The 23,968-nt window shown below is 45.1% G+C and overlaps 1 protein-coding gene across 2 annotated transcripts in view; it reads left to right on the top strand.

Annotated features, from left to right (window-relative positions):
- LOC126278026 (centrosomal protein of 104 kDa) overlaps positions 1–23,968 on the top strand; it is a 400,804-nt gene that overhangs the window by 248,586 nt on the left and 128,250 nt on the right. For both annotated transcript variants that reach the window (XM_049977752.1, XM_049977754.1), the window contains exon 6: positions 11,092–11,386. In XM_049977752.1, the coding sequence (XP_049833709.1) occupies positions 11,092–11,386 (295 nt within the window). The remainder of the gene's footprint in view (positions 1–11,091; positions 11,387–23,968) is intronic.

Genomic DNA, 23,968 nt, shown 5'->3' on the forward strand with positions numbered 1-23,968 from the left:
ATGTTACCCTCTTCTGAAGTACAAAATAGTTTTGGTGTATTCAAAAAGGGCGAAATGAGAACATGATGTATCCCTTACTTGCCGTAAATCTGAATTTTGTATTTGTAGGACTGTGTATCCATGTGGGGTTGCGAGCTGCTTTCTTTCTGTACGGTTACCGTACATCTGGTTATCAACCAACTGCTTTCTGATATATTCTAACATGTACCGTATCATTCTTTGCATTAAGACCCTAGAGCGTTCAAAAATGGCTCTGAGCACTATGGGACTCAACTGCTGTGGTCATAAGTCCCCTAGAACTTAGAACTACTTAAACCTAACTAACCTAAGGACATCACACACAACCATGCCCGAGGCAGTATTCGAACCTGCTACCGTAGCAGTCGCACGGTTCCGGACTGCGCGCCTAGAACCGCGAGACCACCGCTGCCGGCCCCTAGAGCGTGTCACACTGCACAACCGCCATCTTGTTGAAACTTGTGGCTTCGCTTCACTGTCCACAAATAGTCAAGCTGTATCTGGAACGAAATAATGAATTACGACCGCACAAGACATTGATAACAAGCAACTTTCTTTGCATGCTGTTAGGTTCCACGTCCAACTTAAGTAGGCTCACGGATGCTGCTTCACTGAATGCTGTTTGTTAAAACGTATGAAGAAAAAATGTTGCAGTTGGCGCTCAGCATGCACCTCCTCGTCCCAATTCAAGCCAAAAGTATAGTTAGCAAAGCCTAGTCCCGCCAGTAGTTTTAATAGAAATGCGATTTACAAAGCAAAGCTCTGGCAACGCTGTAGTTGCGTGCAGGGTGGCCAAGAACAGTGCCATGTTCCAGCTGTCCTGTTAGCTCGGTCTACTTTCGGTAGTGATGAGGCGAACACGCCTTATTTGCGTCTCGCCTGTTATGCTGTTTGCGAGCGCACGCGCGCGTGTTTACTTCCACGTGGCTCCTCGTCTCAGAGTCCCAATTCACTGACCATTGTGGCGTATTCCTATCGCCAAGCCACGATTAAATTGTTTCCTTTGGGTCATGAACGGCCCAGTGAGTATGAAGTTGAACGTTTTATACGAGAAGATATGCGTCTCCCGCCGCAAAACTTTCTCGAAATTCATTTTTCGATCGTTAGTACAATTGTGTACATGAAGCTGACGAATTACGAGCTTCGCGCCGACATCGTGCGGCGCCTTTAACGATCTCAAGTTCTGATACTCTAACGGCCATACAGGAGCTGTCATTTAAACCTCACGGCAACTTCGTCAGTCATGTTACTGAAATGAAACTTCCTGGCAGATTAGAACTGTGTCCCGGACCGAGACTCGAACTCGGGGCCTTTGCCTTTCGCGGGCAAGTGCTCTACCATCTCAGCTACCCAAGCACGACTCACGCCCCGCACTCACAGCTTTACTTCTGCCGGTATCTCGTCTCCTACCTTCCAAACTTTACAGAAGCCCTCCTGCGACCCCTGCAGAACTAGCACTCCTGAAAGAAAGGATACTGCGGAGACATGGCTTAGCCACAGCCTGCGGGATGTAGAGCACTTGCCCGCGGAAGGCAATCGTCCCGAGTTCGAGTCTCGGGCCGGCACACTGTTTTAATATGCCAGGAAGTTTCATATTAGCGTACACTCCGCTGCAAAGTGAAAATCTCATTCTGGACGTTACTGAAAAGTGGAAGACGTTCGAAACATACTGTGTCCTCAGTGGTGTTCGCCAGATAAAAATTGAAGTGAGGAAGCACGTGCCATCCTGCTTGTAATTGCCAATTGCAGAGCTGTCGTAAGTACGATGGCCAGCAGCGCATTTGTTCAGGTTGTGGCGAGGAAGGCCATGCCTATTCTAAATGTCTCCGACGTAGACTTGTTCAGACGTCGATCCGAGATGTCGCTCTTCCTGCAGCCTCCACTGTGTTACCTCTGTGTTACGCATCCGCGACGGTGCAGTCTGCTCAGCCCGCTCTGAATCAGTTGGCACCGGCGTAGACTTCTCTCGACAACGCAATCGACGTTTTGCCTGTCTCTGCTACATGCCGCAAGAGGCAGTGCCAACGGACGATGACTGTCAAGCAGACGTAAGCCGTTCGCCCGGCCACATGGTTGTTAATCATGGAGCTGTACCGACCTCTGCTTTTGTGCCGTCTGGCCATATGTCGAACGATAGCCGCCCGCTCTCCGACACGGAACGACATGATAGGAAGCAACGGCTGCTGAGGAAACGAAAAAGACGACGCCATACCCCTTCTGATGACTGTCTCCATCGGATGCGTGCACAGTATGGCGACCCTTCTACTGATGATGCGATGTCCTCTGACACCTGGCGACATGATATCTTTCCCTGCTTCCATCTCCAGTCAGCAACCACCTAAGGACACCGACCTTCCCCGCCTGCGCCTGATACAGTTGCCTCCCTTTCAGTGTGGGCGCACCACTGGTAGTGTTCCACTGAACTGGCCCAGTGAGACGTCTGTCTCCTGGATGCTGGGCGTACAGAGCGATGGACCCTCCTTGATGGGTTCGGCTCCCTTTCCGTCGCAGTGGTGTGCGCTTCCGTGGGAGCCCACAGGAAAATTCCTGTGCTTCCCGTGTGTTTGAATCGCCTGTCCCTCTGACGATGGCAGCGTTTCCAACCTGTCGCACAGATCAGTGTCAATACCATTCGTGTAGGCCACAGACTGGCTTTACTCACTGATACAGTTGCCTATCCCCCTGATGCCAGAGGTATGGCTCTCACATTTAGCAGTGTCAGGATCATCAACATCTATGCACCTTCTGGTTCGGGTCACCACCACGAAAGTTCCACTTTCCTGTCAGTCATGCCTCTTTTCCTAGGTCGGCAGGTTGCATTGATCAAAGGGAGGCGATTTCAAGTCCATCCCGGCACCCAAAGACCAACGTCACTCTACGTGCGCGGCCCTAGCGACAATTCTTCAGCACCTCAACCTTGTGTATTCTTGGGAGCATATTCATGGTGACTTTCCAGGGTTTACACATTTCACAAGGCATTCTTCCAGATGCCTAGATCGCGTTTACATCTCCTACGAAATTGTCAGTGGGGTGCAGGCTGCTGAAGTCTGACCCATTGCGTTCTCTGGCCATGACGCCTGTATCTTTACCATCAATCTCAGCCGCCAAAGGGTGTGGTGCGGCCGTGGATCATGGAAACTGAACACAATCCACTTTGCTTCACCTAAGTGCCTGCCAGTCATCGAGACCACGTGGATAACTTGTCGCCGATGGCATATCAGTCTGCTCTGTCATGGTGGGTACTCTGTGCAAAGCCTGCCCTCCGCAAGGCCTTGATTGGTTATGGAAGGGAGGTCGCGACGTGTCGGTGACGAGCCCAGGATTTGTATTTCACCATTCTCCTAAAATATGACAGGAGGCAGCGAATCATGCCAAGACGCAGTTCACATCCCTCTCTCGCCGTCATCTTGAAGCAGCTATGGTCAGGGCGTACACACGCGACGGGTTAGAGCAGGAGTGTCCATCTACGTATCATGTGATAGCGTAACAGCGCCACCATCAGATAACTTTGATTAATTTCTTACGAGTGATGATGACGGCGCTTAGATACCCAAGGCGACACAAAGATTTTTACCCAGCTGTTGTCTGCGTGTTGCTGTCTATTTAAGACAGCCTGGTATGTGGTTTACCCTGAACAAACTTCTTTGGGAGGTGCCAATAACATCCACACTTCTCTCTGTCACTATCTGGGCATAATTTCACTTGCTCACGCTCGTCGTATGCCTGGACGTTTGGCAGCTCTTGATTTCAGCTAGGCATTCGATTGGGTTGATCACGACTACCTGTGAAATGCCCTGCTCAACCCGCAGAAAAGGACAGATAGAATAAAGGGGCCAAAATAAGGGGCTGTCAGTTACACTCGAACATACAACTTTATTATTCGATCAAACATTACAAGAGCCCAATAAAATTTTTTAAACACACAGCTTTAATCTTTGGGACTTAATTACCGGCTGAAAGCCACTTTAATTTTAAAACGGCTGAAGGCCAATAACTTAAAACGCAAACAAAATCAGAAATTTAGAAGGCAAGCCTTATCTTAAAACAGTTTTTCATTTAGGCTGAAGTAAACAAGTTAAATTCAAATCGGCTGAATGCCGAACACTTAAAACTCAAAAACATTAATTTTTTTAAATAACAAAGTCCTTACGTGGAACGATTCTTTAATTTAAGCTGAAAGCCTTAAGAACAAACAACTGAAACTCAAACTTGCTGAAGGCCGAGAACTTAAAAATTCAATAGGTTGAAGTAAACAAGTTAAATTCAAATCGACTGAAGGCCAGAGACTTAAAAATTCAAAAAAGAATTTTAAATGCCAAAGGGCTTACGCGAAACAGTACTTTAAACTAGGCTGTAGGCCTTAAGAGAAAATGAACTAATTTAAAACACAAAACCTGATAGAAGGCATACAAGTACCAACAATCAAGAACAAATTTAAAAAATAAAGCAGTCCACGCAAGGGTGCCCAGATGTTCGAAGGTCGGCCTGTAATTCAAACACTAACGCTCGCTTAGGTGAGACAGGCAGTCTGGCCAACCATTCACGATCTGGCGACAACTCAATTGACCCACCGAAAAGACAACTTCCACTTCACGCACCAGGGCACAACAGGGACACAACCATAGCCCTTTTCGTCAGCTCTCACATGGCGCTGCGGCGCGCCGTTTTACTACGTGCCTTACCAGTCTATTGCTGGAGGCCCTTGCACCACGCTGTCTCTCAGCATCTGTCCAGCTTTCGGACGTTCGCCGCCCTTCTTTTACTTCCGCCATTTTTTCTTCGAGGTGAGCCAAATCCGTACTGCAATATTACCAACTCGCTTGACCTCCAGGAAGGCGGTTTTTTGGCTTCACGGGATTCATCTCGCAGTTGTCTGTCACCAGTGATGTTTTGGACACGGACGGGCGTCGCCTGCTGTGAGGATCGGCGAGAGGTGTCTAGTTCTTGGTGCGACAGATGCTGGCCTTAATTACCCGTACGACACCTCATCACATGCCTCCTCTTATGCTCCTCTTCCCTCACTCGAGATACTTCCCGCAAGCGAAGACAATCTCCGTGAAGTAGATTCGTGGAAACGCAGTTCACTACTTGCTTGCTGATGGCGAGAAAAATATCCTTGACTTTTTACACTTCCTTAATGAACGACATTGTGCAGTTGTGTGCAATCTCAAATACAGACCATTTTTCTCCAACTTTCGTTGTAGTGTCTTTCGTAACACATCTCAGAGTTAAAGTGTTACTGCAGTGAGGAGTTCATCTACGCCTTGTCCGCTCTTAGAATAGGTTATTCTCTGTCCATTGGAATGCTCTTCGCAAAACTGTGCGTCGATAGTCTCACCGAATCTCGCAACGTGCCGATCCCTCTTCCTTGCGACGCCGGTTTCCTGGCATTCTCGAAGGTATTAATAATAATTTACAAAAAAAGAAAGAAGGGAAAAGGAAAATAAATAAATAAGTTATTGATACATAGTAGATATGTCGGAAGTTCAATGCGGCATTTCACGGATGATGCTGTTGTATACAGAGAAGTTGCAGCTTTATAAAATTGCAGCGAAATGCAGGAAGATCTGCAGCGAATAGGCACTTGATGCTGGGAGTGGCAACTGACCCTTAACATAGACAAATGTAATGTATTGCGAATACATAGAAAGAAGGATCCTTTATTGTATGATTATATGATAGCGGAACAAACACTGGTAGCAGTTACTTCTGTAAAATATCTGGGAGTATGCGTGCGGAACGATTTGAAGTGGAATGATCATATAAAATTAATTATTGGTAAGGCGGGTACCAGGTTGAGATTCATTGGGAGAGTCCTTAGAAAATGTAGTCCATCAACAAAGGAGGTGGCTTACGAAACACTCGTTCGACCTATACTTGAGTATTGCTCTTCAGTGTGGGATCCGTACCAGATCGGGTTGACGGAGGAGATACAGAAGATCCAAAGAAGAGCGCCGCGTTTCGTCACAGGGTTATTTGGTAACCGTGATAGCGTTACGGAGATGTTTAGCAAACTCAAGTGGCAGACTCTGCAAGAGAGGCGCTCTGCATCGCGGTGTAGCTTGCTCGCCAGGTTTCGAGAGGGTGCGTTTCTGGATGTGGTATCGTATATATTGCTTCCCCCTACTTATACCTCCCGAGGAGATCACGAATATAAAATTAGAGAGATTCGAGCGCGCACGGAGGCTTTCCGGCAGTCGTTCTACCCGCGAACCATACGCGACTGGAACAGGAAAGGGAGGTAATGACAGTGGCACGTAAAGTGCCCTCTGACCACACACCGTTGGTTGGCTTGCGGAATATCAATGTAGATGTAGATGTAGATGTTCTTTGTACCTCTACTCCAAGATCATTACATTTTTCTTGGTTCCTGGGCGGAGGGAACGGGACATGGTGGCCACGCCATGGGTTGCAACCCTGCGCAATTTGCCGCCACCCCTCCCCTCTCCCTTTTGGGCGCTAGGAAGGTAAGAGTGCTTAAAAAAATATTTTAAGAAAATGTGAGACAAGGCAACGCCGTAGGAAACGGATATGCAGACTCGACGGTATTCGAGTCGCATTTGCGTCAATCTCTTTTTTTCAGTTACAGGATCAAACTGTATCCAGTTTGTATCTCCACAATTCGATGTCTTGTGTACTTCTTTCTGTTTTTGTTATCTTTATTTAAACACTAAGACATAACATGAACTTACAGATTCATACGACCACTTTGTTTCGTCAGTGGCATAAAAAAAGCCAACAGAAAATAATACTCAACACATTAACATCGTATGTATCCAACGAGATACAAAAAATAGGTAGGATTCACTAAATTGCACATTATGCGCCACACAAGAACTTCATTCTGTATGTTTGGTGTCCAGGTTTATCTTCACAGAGCCGGAACGTACACGTACAAGCAACGTTCACTCTAGAGAAGATGTGCAAAGCGACCACCTTGCATTTTAAAACAATTCGCCTGTCACTAGATCATACTTTCTGGACCCTATGCAACACACTTGCATCCACCATTGCCAAAGCAGCATGCACGCGATCTGTTAGGTCGTGTACATCAATGGGTGGGTTACTATAAATTTGTTCCTTTAATTGTTTCCACAAATAAACACCTAGTGGAGGAATGTGTGGATCGTGATGGCCAGAACATTGGACCCCCACAACCAATTAATTTCCCAGAAAACGCTTCATATAAACAGTTACGCACATTCATTCCAAATTGTGGCGTTGCATCATCATGCTGAAACCATAGCTGTCTGTGAACACTAAGCGACAAGTTTTCTAATACGTCAAGCAAAGTATTGCAAAGGAAAGTGCAATACAGGGGCGCCTTCAACTTGTCCGGAAATAGGTAAGGGCCCAAAAGCACACTTCCCACGATTCTAGCCCACGGGTTTATATCAAAGCGTGCCCGAAAGCCACGTTCACAGGTGACATGTGGGTTATGTTCCGACCAATAATAGCTGTTGTGGAGGTTGAAAATACCTTCACGACTGAAGCTACATTCGTTTGTTCACATCACGTTATTTATAAAATCTTCGTTATCTTCCACTTAGAGCAAAAGCCATTCACAATACTGTACTCGTCGAATGCGGTCTTCTGGCTTGTGGTAATGATTTAACGTGTAATGAAATAGGTGCTGCTCTTAATCGTACAACACTTCAAAAGTCAATCATTGAGATATCTGGAATTGCCTTGCAACATCACGGGTAATTCGCCGAGACGATTGGTGACCGGTTTTAAGAATCGCATTCTTTTTTTGTGGAGTACGACCAGTCCTTGGACGACACCTTTCCAGTACTTGTGGATGAAGACGATCGGTTTCCCGAAGGCGTTGCTCCAGGCGACGAAAAGCATTCTTATTGGGATGGCGCCTTTGGGGGTACCGTGAAGCATACGCACGAACAACAGCAGCTTGGTTATGGTATGCATTCAGCACCAGAAGCGTATCGACGTACTCATCGTTTGCGTACTCCATCGAGAAGCCGCTCTACGTGCAAGTAAAGAAAGGAAGGAGGGAAGATTGGGTTTAACATCCAATCGACATCAAGGTCATTAGAGACGGAGCACAAGCTCGGATGGTGTCAGGGATGGGGAAGGAAATTTTCTGGATAAACTTCAGTCTTGCATCTGGATGGGAATTGCATGCCGACCGCCAAGTGCGCCATTTTATCTTCACCTTGTACATAGTGTGGATTGTTTTCACACATTATTATGCCCTTATGTAAAATTGGTATTTAGGAATTACGTTTGGGCTCAGATGGTTTAGAGATACCTTATATTCTTAGGCAGCAATTGTAAAACTGAGGAAACATCATCATGGCACATCTGATGATATAAGTGAAAAGCTAATACATGTTCATTTTACACTGAAGCCCCAAAGAAATTGTCACACGCAAGCGTATTCAAATACAGAGATATGTAAACGGGCAGAATACGGCGCTGCGGTCAGCAACGTCTGTATTAAGACAACAAGTGTCTGGCGCAGTTGTTAGACCGATTACTGCTGCTACAATGGCATGTTATCAAGATTTAAGTGAGTTTGAACGTGATGGTATAGTCGTCGTACAAGTAATGGGACACAGCATCTCCAAAGTATCGATGAAGTGGGAATTTTCCCCGTACACCATTTCATGAGCGTACCGTGAATATCAGGAATCTGGTAAAACGTCAAATCTCCGACATCGCTGCGATCCGAGAAAGACCCTACAAGAACGGGACAAACGACGACTGAAGAGAATCGTTCAATACGACAGAAGTGCAACCCTTTCCTGAATTGCTGCAGATTTCAATTCTGGGCCAGCGTGCTAACCATTCTACATAACATCATCGATATGGGCTTTCGGAGCCGAAGGCTCTCCCGTCTACCCTTGATTACTGCACGACACAAAGCTTTACACCTCACCTAGGCCCGTGAATGCCGACATTGGACTGTTGATGACTGGAAACATGTTGCTTCGTCGAACGAGTCTCGTTTCAAATTGTATCGAGAGGATGGACGTGTACGGGTATGGAGGCAGCCTCATGAATCCTTGGACCTTGCATGTCACCAGGGGATTGTTCAAGCTAGTGGAGTCTCTGTAATGGTGTGAGGCGCGTGCAGTTGGAGTGATATGGGACCCCTTATACGTCTAGATACGACTCTGACAGGTGACACATACGTATCCTGTCTGATCACCTGCATCCATTCATGTCCATTGGAAATTCCGAAGGACTTGGGCAATTCCAGAAGGACAATGCGACACCCCCATGTCCAGAATTGCTACAGAGTGTCTCCAGAGACACTCTTCTGAGTTTAAACACTTTCACTGGCCACTCAACTCCCTAAACATGAACATTATTTAGCATATCTGGGATGCTTTGCAATGTGCTGTTCAGAAGAGATCTCTTCTCCTCGTCCTACTCTCGCAGATTTATGGACAGTAATAACGGACTTGGTACGCCTGGGCATTGAGTCAAGCAGAGCTTAGTTGGCGTGTACAGGTACAGCTGCCCATGCAGCTTCAACACGATACCACAGTTCATCAAGAGTAGTGACTGGCATACTGTGACAAGCCAGTTGCTCGGCCACCAACGAGCAGACGTTTTCAGTTGGTGAGAGATCTGGAAGGCTGCAGTCGAATATTTTCTGTATCCAGAAAGGCTCGTACAGGACCTGCAACATGCGGTCGTGCGTTATCCTGCTGAAATGTAGGGTTTCGCAGATATCGAATGAAGGGTAGAAAAAATGGTTCAAATGGCTCTGAGCACTATGGGACTTAACATCTGAGGTCATCAGTCCCCTAGAACTTAGAACTGCTTGAACCTAACTAACCTAAGGACATCACACACATCCATGCCCGAGGCAGGATTCGAACCTGCGACCGTAGTGGTCGCGTGGTTCGAGACTGTAGCGCCTAGAACCGCTAGTTCACTCCGGCAATGAAGGGTAGAGCCACGGGGCATAACACATTTGAAATGAGACGTCCATTGTTGAAAGTGCCGTCAGTGCGAACAAGAGGTGACCGAGACGTGTAACCAGTGGCACCCCATACCATCACGCCAGGTGATACGCCAGTATGGCGATGACGAAAACAAACTTCCATTGTGCGTTCACTGCCATGTCGCCAAACACGGATGCGACCATCATGTGCTAGAAACAGAACCTGTATTCATCCGAATGATGTTTTGCCATTCGTGAACCCAGGTTCGTCGTTGAGGGCACCCTGTCTGTGATGCAGCGCCAAGGGTAACCGCAGCCATCGTCTCCGTGCTGATAGTCCATGCTGCTGCAAACGTCGTCGAACTGTTCGTACAGAAGGTAGTTGTCTTGCAAACGTCCCCATCTGTTGACGCAGGGATCGAGACGTGGCTGCACGATCCGTAACAGCCATGCGGATAAGATGCCTGTCATCTCGACTGCTAGTGATACGAGGCCGTTGGGATCCAGCACGGCGTATTACCCTCCTGAACCCACCGATTCCATACTCTGCTAACAGTAATTGGATCCTGACCAACGCGAGTAGCAATGTCGCGATACGATGAACCGCAATCGCGATAGGCTACAATCCGACCTACATCAAAGCCGGAGACGCGATGGTCCGCATTTCCCCTCCTTACACGAGGCATCACAACAACGTTTCACCAGGCAACGCCGATCAACTGCTGTTTTTGTATGAGAAATCGGTTGGAAACTTTCTTCATGTCAGCACGTTGTAGGTGTCGCCACCGGCGCCAACCTTGTGTGAGTGCTCTGAAAAGCTAATCATTTGCATATCACAGCGTCTTCTTCCTGTCGGTAAAATTTCACGTCCGTACCACGTCATCTTTGTGGTGTAGCAATTTTAATGGCCAGTAGTGTACTTAAAGGAGTTATTCACAACAGATATCTTGAAACTCGATTCTCCTTTTAACGGTCTCTGCGGCTGCGCACAAAGGCATTTTCCGCGATTACATTCCAAGCTTTAACTGCGAGGTAAAAACACGCACTACTTTGAACTAGAGCCCGGTTGTACTCAGTCATATAAGAATGTAGCAGCCAGGTGTATGAGTCGCTTTGTCGAGTGGCGAGTGACGGAGAGCGGTGCTGTATGTCGACAGCCCGTGGCGAAGAACGACGAGAGCCTGGACGTGGGCGGCGCCGGCCACCGGCCCGAGCTGCCGCTGCCGCCCCGCCTGCTGCAGGTGTCGCCGCAGCCGCCGCCCGCCTCCGCTGCCGCCGCCGCCGCCCCCGCCGCCCCCGCCGGCCCCACCGCCCCCACCGCCGCCAGGGAGGGCGCCACGTCGCCGCTGCCCGCGCCGCCCGCCATGCACCAGTCTCCGGTGTCACCGCTGCACCACCACACCAGGCCCAAGACGCCGCCCACGCACGTGCACGCCGCCACCGCCACCGAGGGTGAGTCCATCTCCGAACACACGCTTCCCGTACTTGGACCTTGTACGCTATAATCGCTCTTCCTCTGTACGTATTTCTTTTAATAGTGGCTGTAAAGGAACAGAGGAACGATCTTCTATAAATCGGTGCAGATACTGGCCTACGCAGCTGACAGATATAATAGCAAGAACCCAAAAAGCAATGGAAGAGACATTTTACAGCTCTTGAACAAGGCAGTAGGAACATGGGGTTAATTATTACTGAACAAAAAACAAAATATATAGCAGCTGAAAAGCACATAGAGAAAATATGCCAAACGCAATAACAATGGGCAATTATACATTTGAGAGAGTTGAACATTTCAAGTATCTGGGCTCGACAGTTACACATCTAAATGGTACCTACTTTGAAATTAAGCAGACATTAATACTGGCCAACAGAGCCTATTTTGCCCTACCAAGACTTCTATCTATAAGGCTCCTGACTTGTACCACGAAATTAACTATGTATAAATCACTTATACGACCTGTGCTTACATATGCCTCTGAAGCCTGGACATTAACAACTAAAGATATTGAAACACTGGATGCATTTGAAAGAAAGGTACTTAGACGAATTATGGGCCCAATCTGTGAAAGAGGAAGATGGAGGAGGAGATACAACCATGAGTTGTATACCATATACAAAGACCAACAAATCAGAAGGATAGTGAAATCATCCAGACTGAGGTGGGCGGGACATGTGGCTCGCATGAATGATACATAAGTACCAAAAAGAATATTACAAGGAAAGCCAGGAGGGCAGAGAGGACGTGGTCGACCAAGAGCCAGAAGGGAAGATGGAGTAATCGAAGATCTTAGGAAGATGGGCTATAGAAACTGGAGAGTATTGGCAAAGGACCGATAGAGATGGAAGGAAATTGTAGAAGAGGCCAAGGCTCATCATGAGCTGTAGAGCCAAGAAAGAAGAAGAAGAAAGATAAGATAAATAAAAGTGAGAAAGGGCGATCGTAATTTTGACGGAATCAGTCAAACTCGTCGAAGCCTGTATTGCCGGCCCATCTTTAACACAATGGTGTGTGACCGTGAAAAGATAATTAAAAGTTTTGTCTCGGTTTTGCGCACGTATTAAAATAGTGCTCTAAAAAGGAATCGGACTTCTGAGAGGAAATGGGTTCCAACGTTGATAGTGCAATATGCCCTTAAAGCCGCGAAATGGCAGTCAATCAACTGCATCGTCGTATTAAGACGACCGACGTAGAAGAATGTCTCCGAATAATTTGATGAAAAGTGTTTAAAAATCAGATTAGGGGAAGAAATGGAGAAAATGACAAACTACAAGGGGCGTTTGAAAAGTCGGTGTAAAAATAAAAACTGCTTACGTGTTTGGGGTAAAAAAAATTTATTTTCCGACATAGTCTCCTTTTAGACTTGTACACTTCGTCCAACGCTGTTCTAATTTGTTGATCCCTTCCGAATAATAGGAATTGTCCAAGTCTGCAAAATAGCTATTAGTTGCTGCAATCACCTCCTCGTTTGAATAAAATGTTTGTCCTGCCAGACATTTCTTCAAATTGGGGAATAAATGGTAGTCCCAAGGCGCCAAGTCTGAAGAATAGGGGGGATGTGAAAGGACTTGGAATGCTATTTCCATTAATTTTGCAACCACAACTGCTGAGTTGTGTGCTGGTGCACTGTAGTGATGGAAAAGGACTTTTTTTGCAGTCCAATCGCCGGCATTTTTCTTGCAGCTCGATTTTCACGCATTCCAATAATGATGAATAATATTCACCTGTAATAGTTTTACCCTTTTCCAGATAGTCGATGAGGATTATTCATTGCGAATCCCAAAAGACAGTCGCCATAACCTTTCCGGCTGAGGGATTGATCTTCGCTATTTTTGGTGCATATTGTCCCTCGGTAACCCATTGTTTAGATTGTTGTTTGGTCTCAGGAGTATAGTAATGTATCCATGTTTCATCCACAGCGACGAAACGACGCTTAAAGTCCTGCGGATTCTTCCTGAACAGCTGCAAAGCATCCTTGCAACACTTCACACAATTCCGTTTTTGGTCAAACGTAAGCAATCGCGGAACCTATCTTGCGGATAGCTTTCTCATGTCCAAATGTTTATGCAAAATAGTATGTACCCATTCATTTGAGATTCCCACAGCACTAGTAATCTCACACACCTTAACTCTTCTGTCAATCATCACCATACCATGGATTTTATCAATGATGTCTGGTGCCATAACCTCCACAGGGCGTCCAGAACGTTCAGCATCAATTGTGCCCATATGGCCAACCTGGAAATTTTGAAAACACTTATAAACTGTTCTAATCGAAGGTGCAGAGTCACTGTAATGTTTATCAAGCTTCTCTTTGGTCCCCTGAGGCGTTTCGCCTTTCATAAAGTAATGTTTAATCACCACACTGAATTCTTTTTCGTTCATTTTTTGACAATCACTCGACTTCCTCGATTCACACGAATGCCAAACACAAAGAAATAGACCAATATGGCTGAAACGTGGTGTGCGTTCTTTCCAAAGATGCTACTAACTAAACATGACCTCGCTACGCGCTGGTGGTGCCATCTCTCGGACTTTGCATGAACTTTTCAAACGCCCCTCATATTAACGTAAATATTCGTAACATTCTAATTTAAGTCAAATATTACATCATAAAATGACACAAACTTCTGTAATCCATCCGATCAGAAGGAACGCTACCAAGCAAGAGACTAACAGAGGACGCTGAGGCACCAGCATTTGTCTTCAAAACAAGCAACTAATGAAATACAGTCTGAGGACATACTCATATCAAATTCATGCTAGCTTTGATATCTGGAAGCAGTGAGGACGACAGTAAAAATGTAGGATTACGAAGTACCTCGCGATCGGTCTTTCACTGAAAGTGTGGCGGCGATAGACACTATGATCACTGGTGTAACATAGGCTCGTCACGAGTTCGGTCGGGTACCTGTCTGTTAGCGAGAGGCCGCTATTAAAGGAAGATTAGTAACTAAAAGTGACAATTTGTCAGTTGAGTGGCCAGTGGTAAGAGAAATCTTGGAGGAGCTGGCTGGAGCACAGCGGATGTATTAATGTTCACAGGAAACAGCTATGAAATGCATGGTTGGACTTCATAGACACATACAAACTAAAACGTGGCTTCGCCGGCCGCTGTGACCAAGCGGTTCTGGGCACTTCAGTCCGCTGCTGCTACGGTCCCAGGTTCAAATCCTGCTCTGGGCATGGATGTTTGTGATGTCCTTAGATTAGTTAGCTTTAAGTAGTTCTAAGCCTAGGGGACTGATGACCTCAGATGTTAAATCCCATAGTGTATAGAGCCATTTGAACCTTTTTTTTTTTTTTTGTTTTGAAAAAGTGGCTTCAAGTTTCAGGACATTTTATTGTTAGTGATCTTGAAGAGTTTGTAACTCGTTATTTTTAACTTTAAAACTATATTTATATGTCAGTATGTAATGTCAGGCATTACAGAATCTTCATTAATAAAAGCAAATATTTTTGGAACATAATCTGAAGAAAAAAATGCCACTGCTAAGGGATTAATCCTGCTGGGGCATTTGCACTGGTATTCAGTCAATACATTCAGCGTCAACACTTACAAGATCAACTGTTATATATTGTGATACATATGGAATGCACGTATTAATACACTAATCCAGCTTGTTCAGCTTCATTTTGTTGGTGTACAAATTCATAATAGTCACTGAATATTGCTTTGACATATTGCTGCCAGTGGCAGTTTGTCAGATGCAATCATTAATGCACAGTAAAACCCACATAAATGCACTGCCCTGAATGTTTGATGTGTCTGGTTGCACCATCAGCTGTTAACTCTCGCATTTCCTCTCATTACATGTCCACTACCGCTGCTTCGCCTTTTAGCATTCAAATATTAATTGGTGTAAGCAGAGAACTTTAATCAACAGTCATTTTTCTTTCAATGTACTCAATCATGCCACTCAAGTGGTCTAATTCTAACCACATAGAACACACATTAGTATCACTTCACTGTGCATTCTCTGTCAATAGCTTCAAAGCCACTGTCGGTCCCACGTACACACACTTGGAACCACTTGCCGTTAAAGTGTATGTAGTAGCGAAGAGCAGCGGCAGCATTCTGTTAGTAGCAGCACAGAACTGCAGTTTCGATTCTGCTGGCTGGGGTTAATTGAAGGCCAGTGGGTCAGGGAGCTTAAATGCAGATTGCTGCTGGTCAAATGCCAAGAAGTTGGAAAGGTAGCTGGTAATGCTGCTGCTACCATTGGTGGAGGCTGGCCATTAAAATTGCTACACCACGAAGATGAAATGCTACAGACGCGAAATTTAACCGACAGGAAGAAGATGCTGTGACATGCAAATGATTAGCTTTTCAGAGGATTCACACAAGGTTGGCGCCGGTGGCGACACCTACAACCTGCTGACATGAGGAAAGTTTCCAACCGATTTCTCATACACAAATGGCAGTTGATCGGCGTGAAACGTTGTTGTGATGTTTCGTGTAAGGAGGAGAAATGCGTACCATCACGTTTCCGATTTTGATAAATGTCGAACTGTAGCCTATCGCGATTGCGGTTTATCGTATCGTGACATTGCTGCTCGCGTTGGTCGAGATCCAATGACTGTTAGCAGAATATGGAATCGGTGGGTTCAGAAGGGTAATACGGAACGCCGTGCTGCATCCCAACGGCCTCGTATCACTAGCAGTCGAGATGACAGGCATCTTATCCGCATGGCTGTTACGGATCGTGCAGCCACGTCTCGATTCCCGAGTCAACAGACGGCACTTTGAACAGTGGACGTTACATTTCAGATGTGTTACGACCCGTGACTCTACCCTTCATTCGATCCCTGCGAAACCCTACATTTCAGCAGGATAATGCACGACCGCATGTTGCAGGTCCTGTATGGGCCTTTCTGGATACAGAAAACATTCGACTGCTGCCCTGGTCAGCACATTTTCCAGATCTCTCACCAACTGCAAACGTCTGGTCAAAGGTGACTGTCCAACTGTCTCGTCTCAATACGCCAGTCACTACTCTTGATGAACTGTGGTATCGTGTTGAAGCTGCATGGGCAGCTGTACTTGTACATGCCATCCAAGCTCTGTTTGACTCAATGCCCAGGCGTATCAAAGCCGTTATTACGGCCAGAGGTGATTTTCTGGGTACTGATTTCTCAGGATCTATGCACCCAAATTGCGTGAAAATGTAATCACATGTCAGTTCTAGTATAAAATATTTGTCCAATGAATACCCGTTTATCATCTGCATTTGTTCTTGGTGTAGCAATTTTAATGGCCAGTAGTGTATGTGTGTGTGTGTGTGTGTGTGTGTGTGTGTGTGTGTGTGTGTGTGTGTGTGTGCCCACACACGTAACATCAGAAATAATAATAATGATCAAGTACTTTCACATGCAGTCTTCTTCTTCTTAGGTGCTCGCTGCTGCAGAAGGGGTTTTATCATGGTTACTGCTCAAAGCACTGAACGCAAGTGGCACTGGTGCTGCTCAGACATTTGATAGTAAGAAATGCTACCCCATGTGCAGTCCCGGAGCACAGGAGCCCATTGGCCAGAAGGCGTCGATACTGAAACACTGTTGGATCCCCCCCCCCCCCCAAATAAAACACTAGGGAGGGAGTGGGAGGAGAATAATAGCCAGAGCGCAATTATGTAAGGTACCAGTTTATAACCAATTAATTAAGTTATAAAATTGTATCGTTGCCATTTCATGAGACGTGAAAGGAAGTAATGTTTTCTGACTCTTTCCAGTACTTTCTCAGAATTGCAATATAAACCTCACCATGACGCACAAGTAAAAACTATCTTGTAATGTTTTCCACTGAAGTCGGTTGGACGTCTCCGTAACACTGTCGCACCAACTGAAATGCTCTTCATTCGATCTTAAGTATGTCTTCTATCAGACGAAGCGAGGTAGCTCAGTGGTTAGCACACTTACTCGCACTCGGGAGGACGACGGTTCAAACCCGCATCCAGTCATCCTAATTTAGGTTTTCCGTGATTTCCCTAAATTGGTTGAGGCAAATACCGGGATGGTTCCTTTGAAAGGGCACGGCCGATTTCCTTCCCCATCCTTCCCTAATCCGATGGTACCGATGACGTCGCTGTTTGGACTCTTCCCCAAAATCAACCAATCTTCAATCATTCTTACCTGGTAAATGTCATACACTGTTGACCAGTACTCGAGATTTGGTCAAACAAGAGTTTTGTAAGATTCTTCCTGTGAATCTGTCTGGCACCTGCTTTTTTTGTTACTTTTTTCATGTGGTCATTCCACATACGTCTCCTTGGTGGTTACTCCTGGATGTTTTACAATAGCTATTTTTTCCAGCAATTTGTCACCAACAGTGTAATTTTGTTGTAAGGGATACTTTCTCGTATATATGCGCATTATGTTAAATTTATTTACGTTCAGGCTCATCTGATAATATATCCACCGTCCGGGGATAGAAAAATCGCAGAGTGTGAGTTATAGCTTTTTTATGTAAACTAAGTCTTTCTTCCAAATTTACAAAACAATATTCGTGAGGTGGGACTGATCCTCCAAGCCTACCAATAACTAAATCAGAGATTCTTCCAAACATAAACTGTCTGTAGTAACCATACAATTTCATCAAACAAAGCCCCGGTCGTCTCGTGAAGAGCGGCGCCGAGCCCACGTTGCCGTCACCTGAGTCCGAGGATGAGTAGCGGCCCTGCGAGGATGGCTCGGGTTCACTGGCGGCGGTGGACGATGACGCGGCGCCTACGATGACACCAGTGGGCTCGCTCGGCGTGAACTGCCCCTCCAGGTTTTTTTTTCTTTATTGATTTTCAATTCCCCCCGAAGGGGGCGGGCTGGGAGCAGCTTAGTACGCTGCTCTACAGCCTACAGACTTTTTTTTAAGAAAAGGAAGAAGAAAGAAACAAGGAAAAACAGGCGATAAAATGGTGACTTAAAGTGTAAAATGGCGTAAAAATGCGGAAAGTTAAAACAGAAAGCAAAAGGGGTTGGCAATGTTGATAAAATACACAGGAATCAGACAAGTAACATAGCAGACACACAATTAACAAACATGGCGACAGTCTGGTTTCTGTTTGCAAGAGACAAAAAATTACACCCAGCCACAGTATGATGGCTGTTCGCTACACTTCCCTAAAGACACAACACGAAACACTCACTGGAAAAACACATACAGTAAAACAATGCACGAAAACGGCGGCACAAATATGACACTCCTGAGCCAAAGAAAAAAAGGGGGGAACAAGGAGGAAGGAGAGGAAAATACGAAAAGGGGGGGGAACCAAGGAGGGAGAGGACTCATAAAAGGCGGGAGGGGCAGGGCAGACGTGAGAGGGAATGAGAAGAGGCAGAGGAGGAAAATGTAAAAGGACTTGGGGGAGAGAAGGGGGAAGAGAGGGGGGAGGTGGGGAAAAAAGAGGAGGGAAGGTGGGGGAGAGGGAGCCCAGGAAAAGGACAGAGGGAAGGAGGGGGAGTGAGGATCAGAGTTCATAGAAGGGGTAAATGGAGGGAGAGAGGGCATCATCCGGGAGGGGGACTTGATGGAAGCCACCTTGGGAAAGGAGATGTGTGGAGATGGAGGGTAGGGGGGACACAACAGTGGAGACGTGGCAGGGGGTGGGGATGGGAGAGGAGAGGAGCAACCAGGGGATGAGGGGGATCAAGGCGGCAGGAGGTGTAGAGGATTCGGATATGTTCGAGGAATAGGACCAGATGGGGGAAAGGAATGAGATCATAGAGGATCCGCGTGGGGGGCGGGAGACGTATACGGAACCTCTCCAGGCTCCTGCGCCAGCCTAAATACTGCTTGTCGCATGGATATGGCTGGCTCTATTTGCAGTCACGTGTCGAGCGGAAGGAAAGAGGTCCGCGGCTGTAGCGACCTCTTGCGGCGCCGTGGACGTCTCCTGTTGGTCTCTGGGAAGCGTCTGTTTCCGGGACGACCGGCCAGGCTGACCCCTACTCGGTAGGGGTACCGCTCTGCTTCGCGGGAAGTGAGAGTTGCAGGCTCTTAGTCTGGACTCAGTATCTTCAATTCCTTGCACGATTAATCAATCCTCTGCAGGTCTTCCTAAAGTTCGCTACTCTCTTCTGGCATTGCCACTTTCTTACAGACAACCGCATCATCTGCAAACAGCGTCATCGAGTCACTAATGTTAACAGTCCCTTTATTTATCTGCAAGGAAGTTCTGAATGCAGTCACAAATCTGGTGCGATACACGGATAGCTCACTTTTTTTCACTTGTTTGGAGTGTGGGACGGTGTGAAATACCTTTCCGAAGTCAAGCTGAGCCGTTGTCTGCAGCGCTGTGGATATCACGAAGGAAGAGTGAGCTGAGTTTCGCAAGATATCTGTTCGCGGTTTCGCAAGACGTCTTTATAGAGCAGATTTTCCTTCTCTAAAAACCACAAAATTCTTCAGCATAAGAGATGTTCCATAATTCCACAGCAGACTGACATCAGCGATATAGGTCTATAATTGTGTGCATCTGTGATTCGGCCCTTCTTGAAAACAGGAATGAGATTTCGGCGTCATTGGCCGGGAGGCTGCTTGTGGGGCAGGTCCGGCCGCCTTGGTGGAGGTCTTATTACATTCGACGCCACACTGTGCGACCTGCGCGCCGGATAGGGGTGAAATGATGATGAAGACAGCACAACACCCAGTCCCTGATCGGAGAAAATCCCCGACCCAGCCGGGAATCGAACCCGGGCCCGTAGGCTGGCAATTGGTCACGCTGACCACTCAGCTATCGGGCGGACAAAACAGGAATGACCTGCGCTTTTTTTCCTGTCACTTCGTTACCCCAGCCAACTGCTATATACTGCTTCTAGAATGACAGCAATTCTCTTTAGAACCTTATAGGTATCTCGTCTGGTCCAGTTGCCTTTCCTCTACTGAGCTATTGTAATTGTTTTTCTATTCCACAATCGCTTAGTTCAATATCTGTCATTTCGACGTCCGTGTCGCGTTTAAAAGGACGGACTGCGTTATTATTTTTCGCAATGAAACAGTTTGGAAGACCAGATTCGGTATTTCGGCCTTCTGTCATCTTCTGTTTTGACGCCAGTACAGTCACTGAGTGACTGAATAGATTGATTTCAATCAGTCTGCTGAAGCTATGTAGGACTGAAACTTTCTAGGGTTACCTCTAAGATCAGTTGTCATAATTTTACTTTGAAACCGAGTGGACCCTTCTCTCATTGCTCTCGTTCTTATTTTCGCTTCAGTAGCTTTTGTTCGTCGGCTAAGTTTTGACTTACCTTAAATTTCTGGCTCTTTGTTTACGTAGCAACTGTCCAATGCAGCAGTTAAACAGCAGTGGGTCTTTCTCATTCCTTAAAACCTTGTCCAGAACGTGCTCGTCTAAGGCGTATTGAATGGTTATTTTGAATTTTATCTATTTGCGTTCTACATCTTCTCCTCAGCACTGAATGTATGATGCTGACTATGCAGGTACTCCGCAATTTGTATACTGTCACTCTTGTTAAACAAAAATATTTTTCTAGATTTCTTAACAGTTCTTATAACACTCAATCATTGATGCTATTACAGCCTTACCATCACTGATGCCCTATTCTGCGTTAACTGTTTCGAAAAGTTCAGGTTTGTTTGTTGCTACAGGGTGTAGACTCCTCTAAGTAATTCCAAGACACGACTTTGAGAATGTCACTCTGGCACCAGTTTTGATCCCATCATTTTCCCATTCTACAGCTGGTAAGTTAAAGTCTTCCCCTGTTACAAAAGCGAAATCGGGAAACTTATTCACGAAATTCTGCGAATTCTCTCTGAAGCGCTCTGCTGCTATAGCTCCTGTCGTAGTCGGTCTGTGAAAGCATCCGAATATCTCGCTTTAGACCCACCTTTGGTGGTTAACTTCATCCAGGTTATTTCACATTTGTAAATGTAGAGAATCTGGTCCTGTGAATCCTCAGGCACACGCGTAAATGTGATGTACAGAGTAATCACGAAAGGTGGAGATATAGCTGAAAGAAGGCCAGAAAAAAGTGTTAGTCCTATTTGGTACAGGTCCCACAGATATGATCAGTATTGTCTAACTGAATTGAACAGAGTGAATCAGTCCAGTATAGTGAGAAGAGGGAATGTCTCCATATTGCGCCCTCTTCTTGGTAAAACCGATTAAGATTTCGAGTCTAAGTCGAAACCGCTTAAGGTAATCAATCTCCCAAGAGGGTTGTTATCTGTAAATTGAGTAATTACGAAATTGAGGAGTTGAACAGGGCTTATAAAACACAAGAAAAAAATTATCGTCAAGATATTCATATATTAAAGCAAAGAACTTTCACATTGCTCAAAACAGCTTCACAAAAGTATGGGAACAACCAAGAATTCACTTCAGACAACTATTGGCAAAACACTGAAATGTAAAATGAAACAAGCACTGTCAATAAATTACTAAGCATTTAGTAGTTACAGGATGTCAGAGAGAGTTCAGTCGAGGTGACAAAAGGAGAGGGGTGGGGGATGGTGAAGGTGGCCTGCAAGATCCAGCAGGCTGCTAAAAAGTTCCTACTCAAAACGGTTGCTCACGCAATGTTAACACGGCGTAGCTTCATCAGAGGTGTCATTGCGCGTCTCTGTCGAACTTAATGAATAGCGACCCTCTAACATGAGTCTAGGTGCCAGCTACCTGGAGCCGAATGCGATAGTTGTTGGTGTCTTTCGACCGTGTGATCACCGATGTTCACACAAACAGCATGGGCCGTAGAAGCAGATAAAGCCTTCATTTCTCTGTGGTTTCCCATCCTGTCTAGGTGCCAACCGACGTGAAGGAGAATGTTTTCCGTATCAAGGCACCTCTTTTAAGACGAAGGAGCCATTAAAATTTTCAGATGATTCTAACAGTTGTCGCAGTTTTGGAGAAATTACTAAGTTCTCTCATGATTATTGTATCATAGATCAGGTGCCCGAATACTGTTCAGAGGTAGGTAAGGAATTTCGATATGATAGTATCTTCAGTCTTGACTGGGAAATCTGATGTAAAGTTACACAGATATGGAAATAAAATTAATGTTAAGAAATTGAGTGGATAAGACTAGTAATTGTAACGAGAGGATCGACATTCTGTAGAAATACAAATCTGAATTTAATTAACTTAGGGCCCCTTTCTTTGCTATTTGACATTCAACAACTGCTCATATATGTGTATTGCTGTGAGACGAGGCTGTTATTGAGGTTCTGGGTCACACCTGTAGACTGGAAAAGGAGAACGCTCAAGGTGAAAAACGTCAAAATGTAACAAATCAAGAAAAAACCATAACAGTTTCTCATTATAGATCATTTTAGTCAAGGGAATGTTAATTATGATAGTTTCACAGCTTCTGTAACGTCTGTCAAAAAAGTGTTACAGAAGCATAATAGGTTCAAAAATGCAAACTTAGGTTAATGTTTAAATGCCAAGTCCCATTTCCAAGGAATCGCTGAATGCACACAGTATCACCTCACTTATTTCTGAACACTAACAAAGAACACAGTGTTGATATCACTGACACAATCAGGAATAAAATTCCCTGTATTTCACTTCAAGAAAATTGACCATGGCTAACAGAGCCTCCTCCTACCTTTTTTTTCCAGCGCTTAAATTGCCGGTCAGTGGAAGGTGAGGAATATTTCCTAGGATGAACCATAAATTTACATATTTTGTTTTATTTCGTTATGCTTCACAATACACAGTTAAATCCTAACGATTTCAGTTTACATCATGATGTGGTGGTTCTTTCTGAGCAAAAGCTTGTAACGGAACATCCTCCTCTAGCATAACTTTTCCTCAACAGTAATTGCAGAGACCAGTATTATTTTTTTCGAATTTTGGACAGGTCAATATTATCTCAGTTGCTTTTCTGAAAACTTTCATATAATTTTATACACAGTACGCTATATTTCAAGCTAAAATTTATGAGAAGGAATTACTTTATAAAATATTTTGGTTCCGAGCTATAATCGATAACTACCAGTTCTGAATGTACAGTTAAAATTATTTTTTTATAAACATTTGAAATTACGAATTATTTGCACATTTAAAATTTCTATTATTAATTACGCAATCCTGTACTGTTTACTGTATTTATTTCTGGATTCATTTATGAAATAATAATCGAATTAATAATGTAACGAAAACTAGTAGGAATACAATTGTTAAGGAAAATTGTAAATCCTTCGGAATATTTTTATTTCCGCAGGATTTAAGAGTTGTACGCTTGCCTCTGATGTGATCGGACGTATTTTTGTATAATAGGTGCGAACAACATAATGTGAAAAATCAAAATACTGTATATGTAGCCTACTAAAATGTGAGAAAAACAGTGGAAAAATATTTATGCAAAAAATTCTGCAACAACAATCTTCCTATTTACTTAGTTCAAACAAACGGTGAGGACCTGATGTTAGATTTTCAGCTTCAAGAATCCGACCCCTAGACAAAAAGAACTAGATTATATTAGATTAGATTAGTACTCGTTCCATAGATCATGAACACGACATTTTGTAATAATGTGGAATGTGTAAGGTTAATAAAAGGTGTCTATACAAGACATTACAT

The sequence above is a fragment of the Schistocerca gregaria genome, chromosome 6 (genome assembly GCF_023897955.1).
Source record: "Schistocerca gregaria isolate iqSchGreg1 chromosome 6, iqSchGreg1.2, whole genome shotgun sequence".
NCBI classification, from domain to species: Eukaryota; Metazoa; Arthropoda; class Insecta; order Orthoptera; family Acrididae; genus Schistocerca; species Schistocerca gregaria.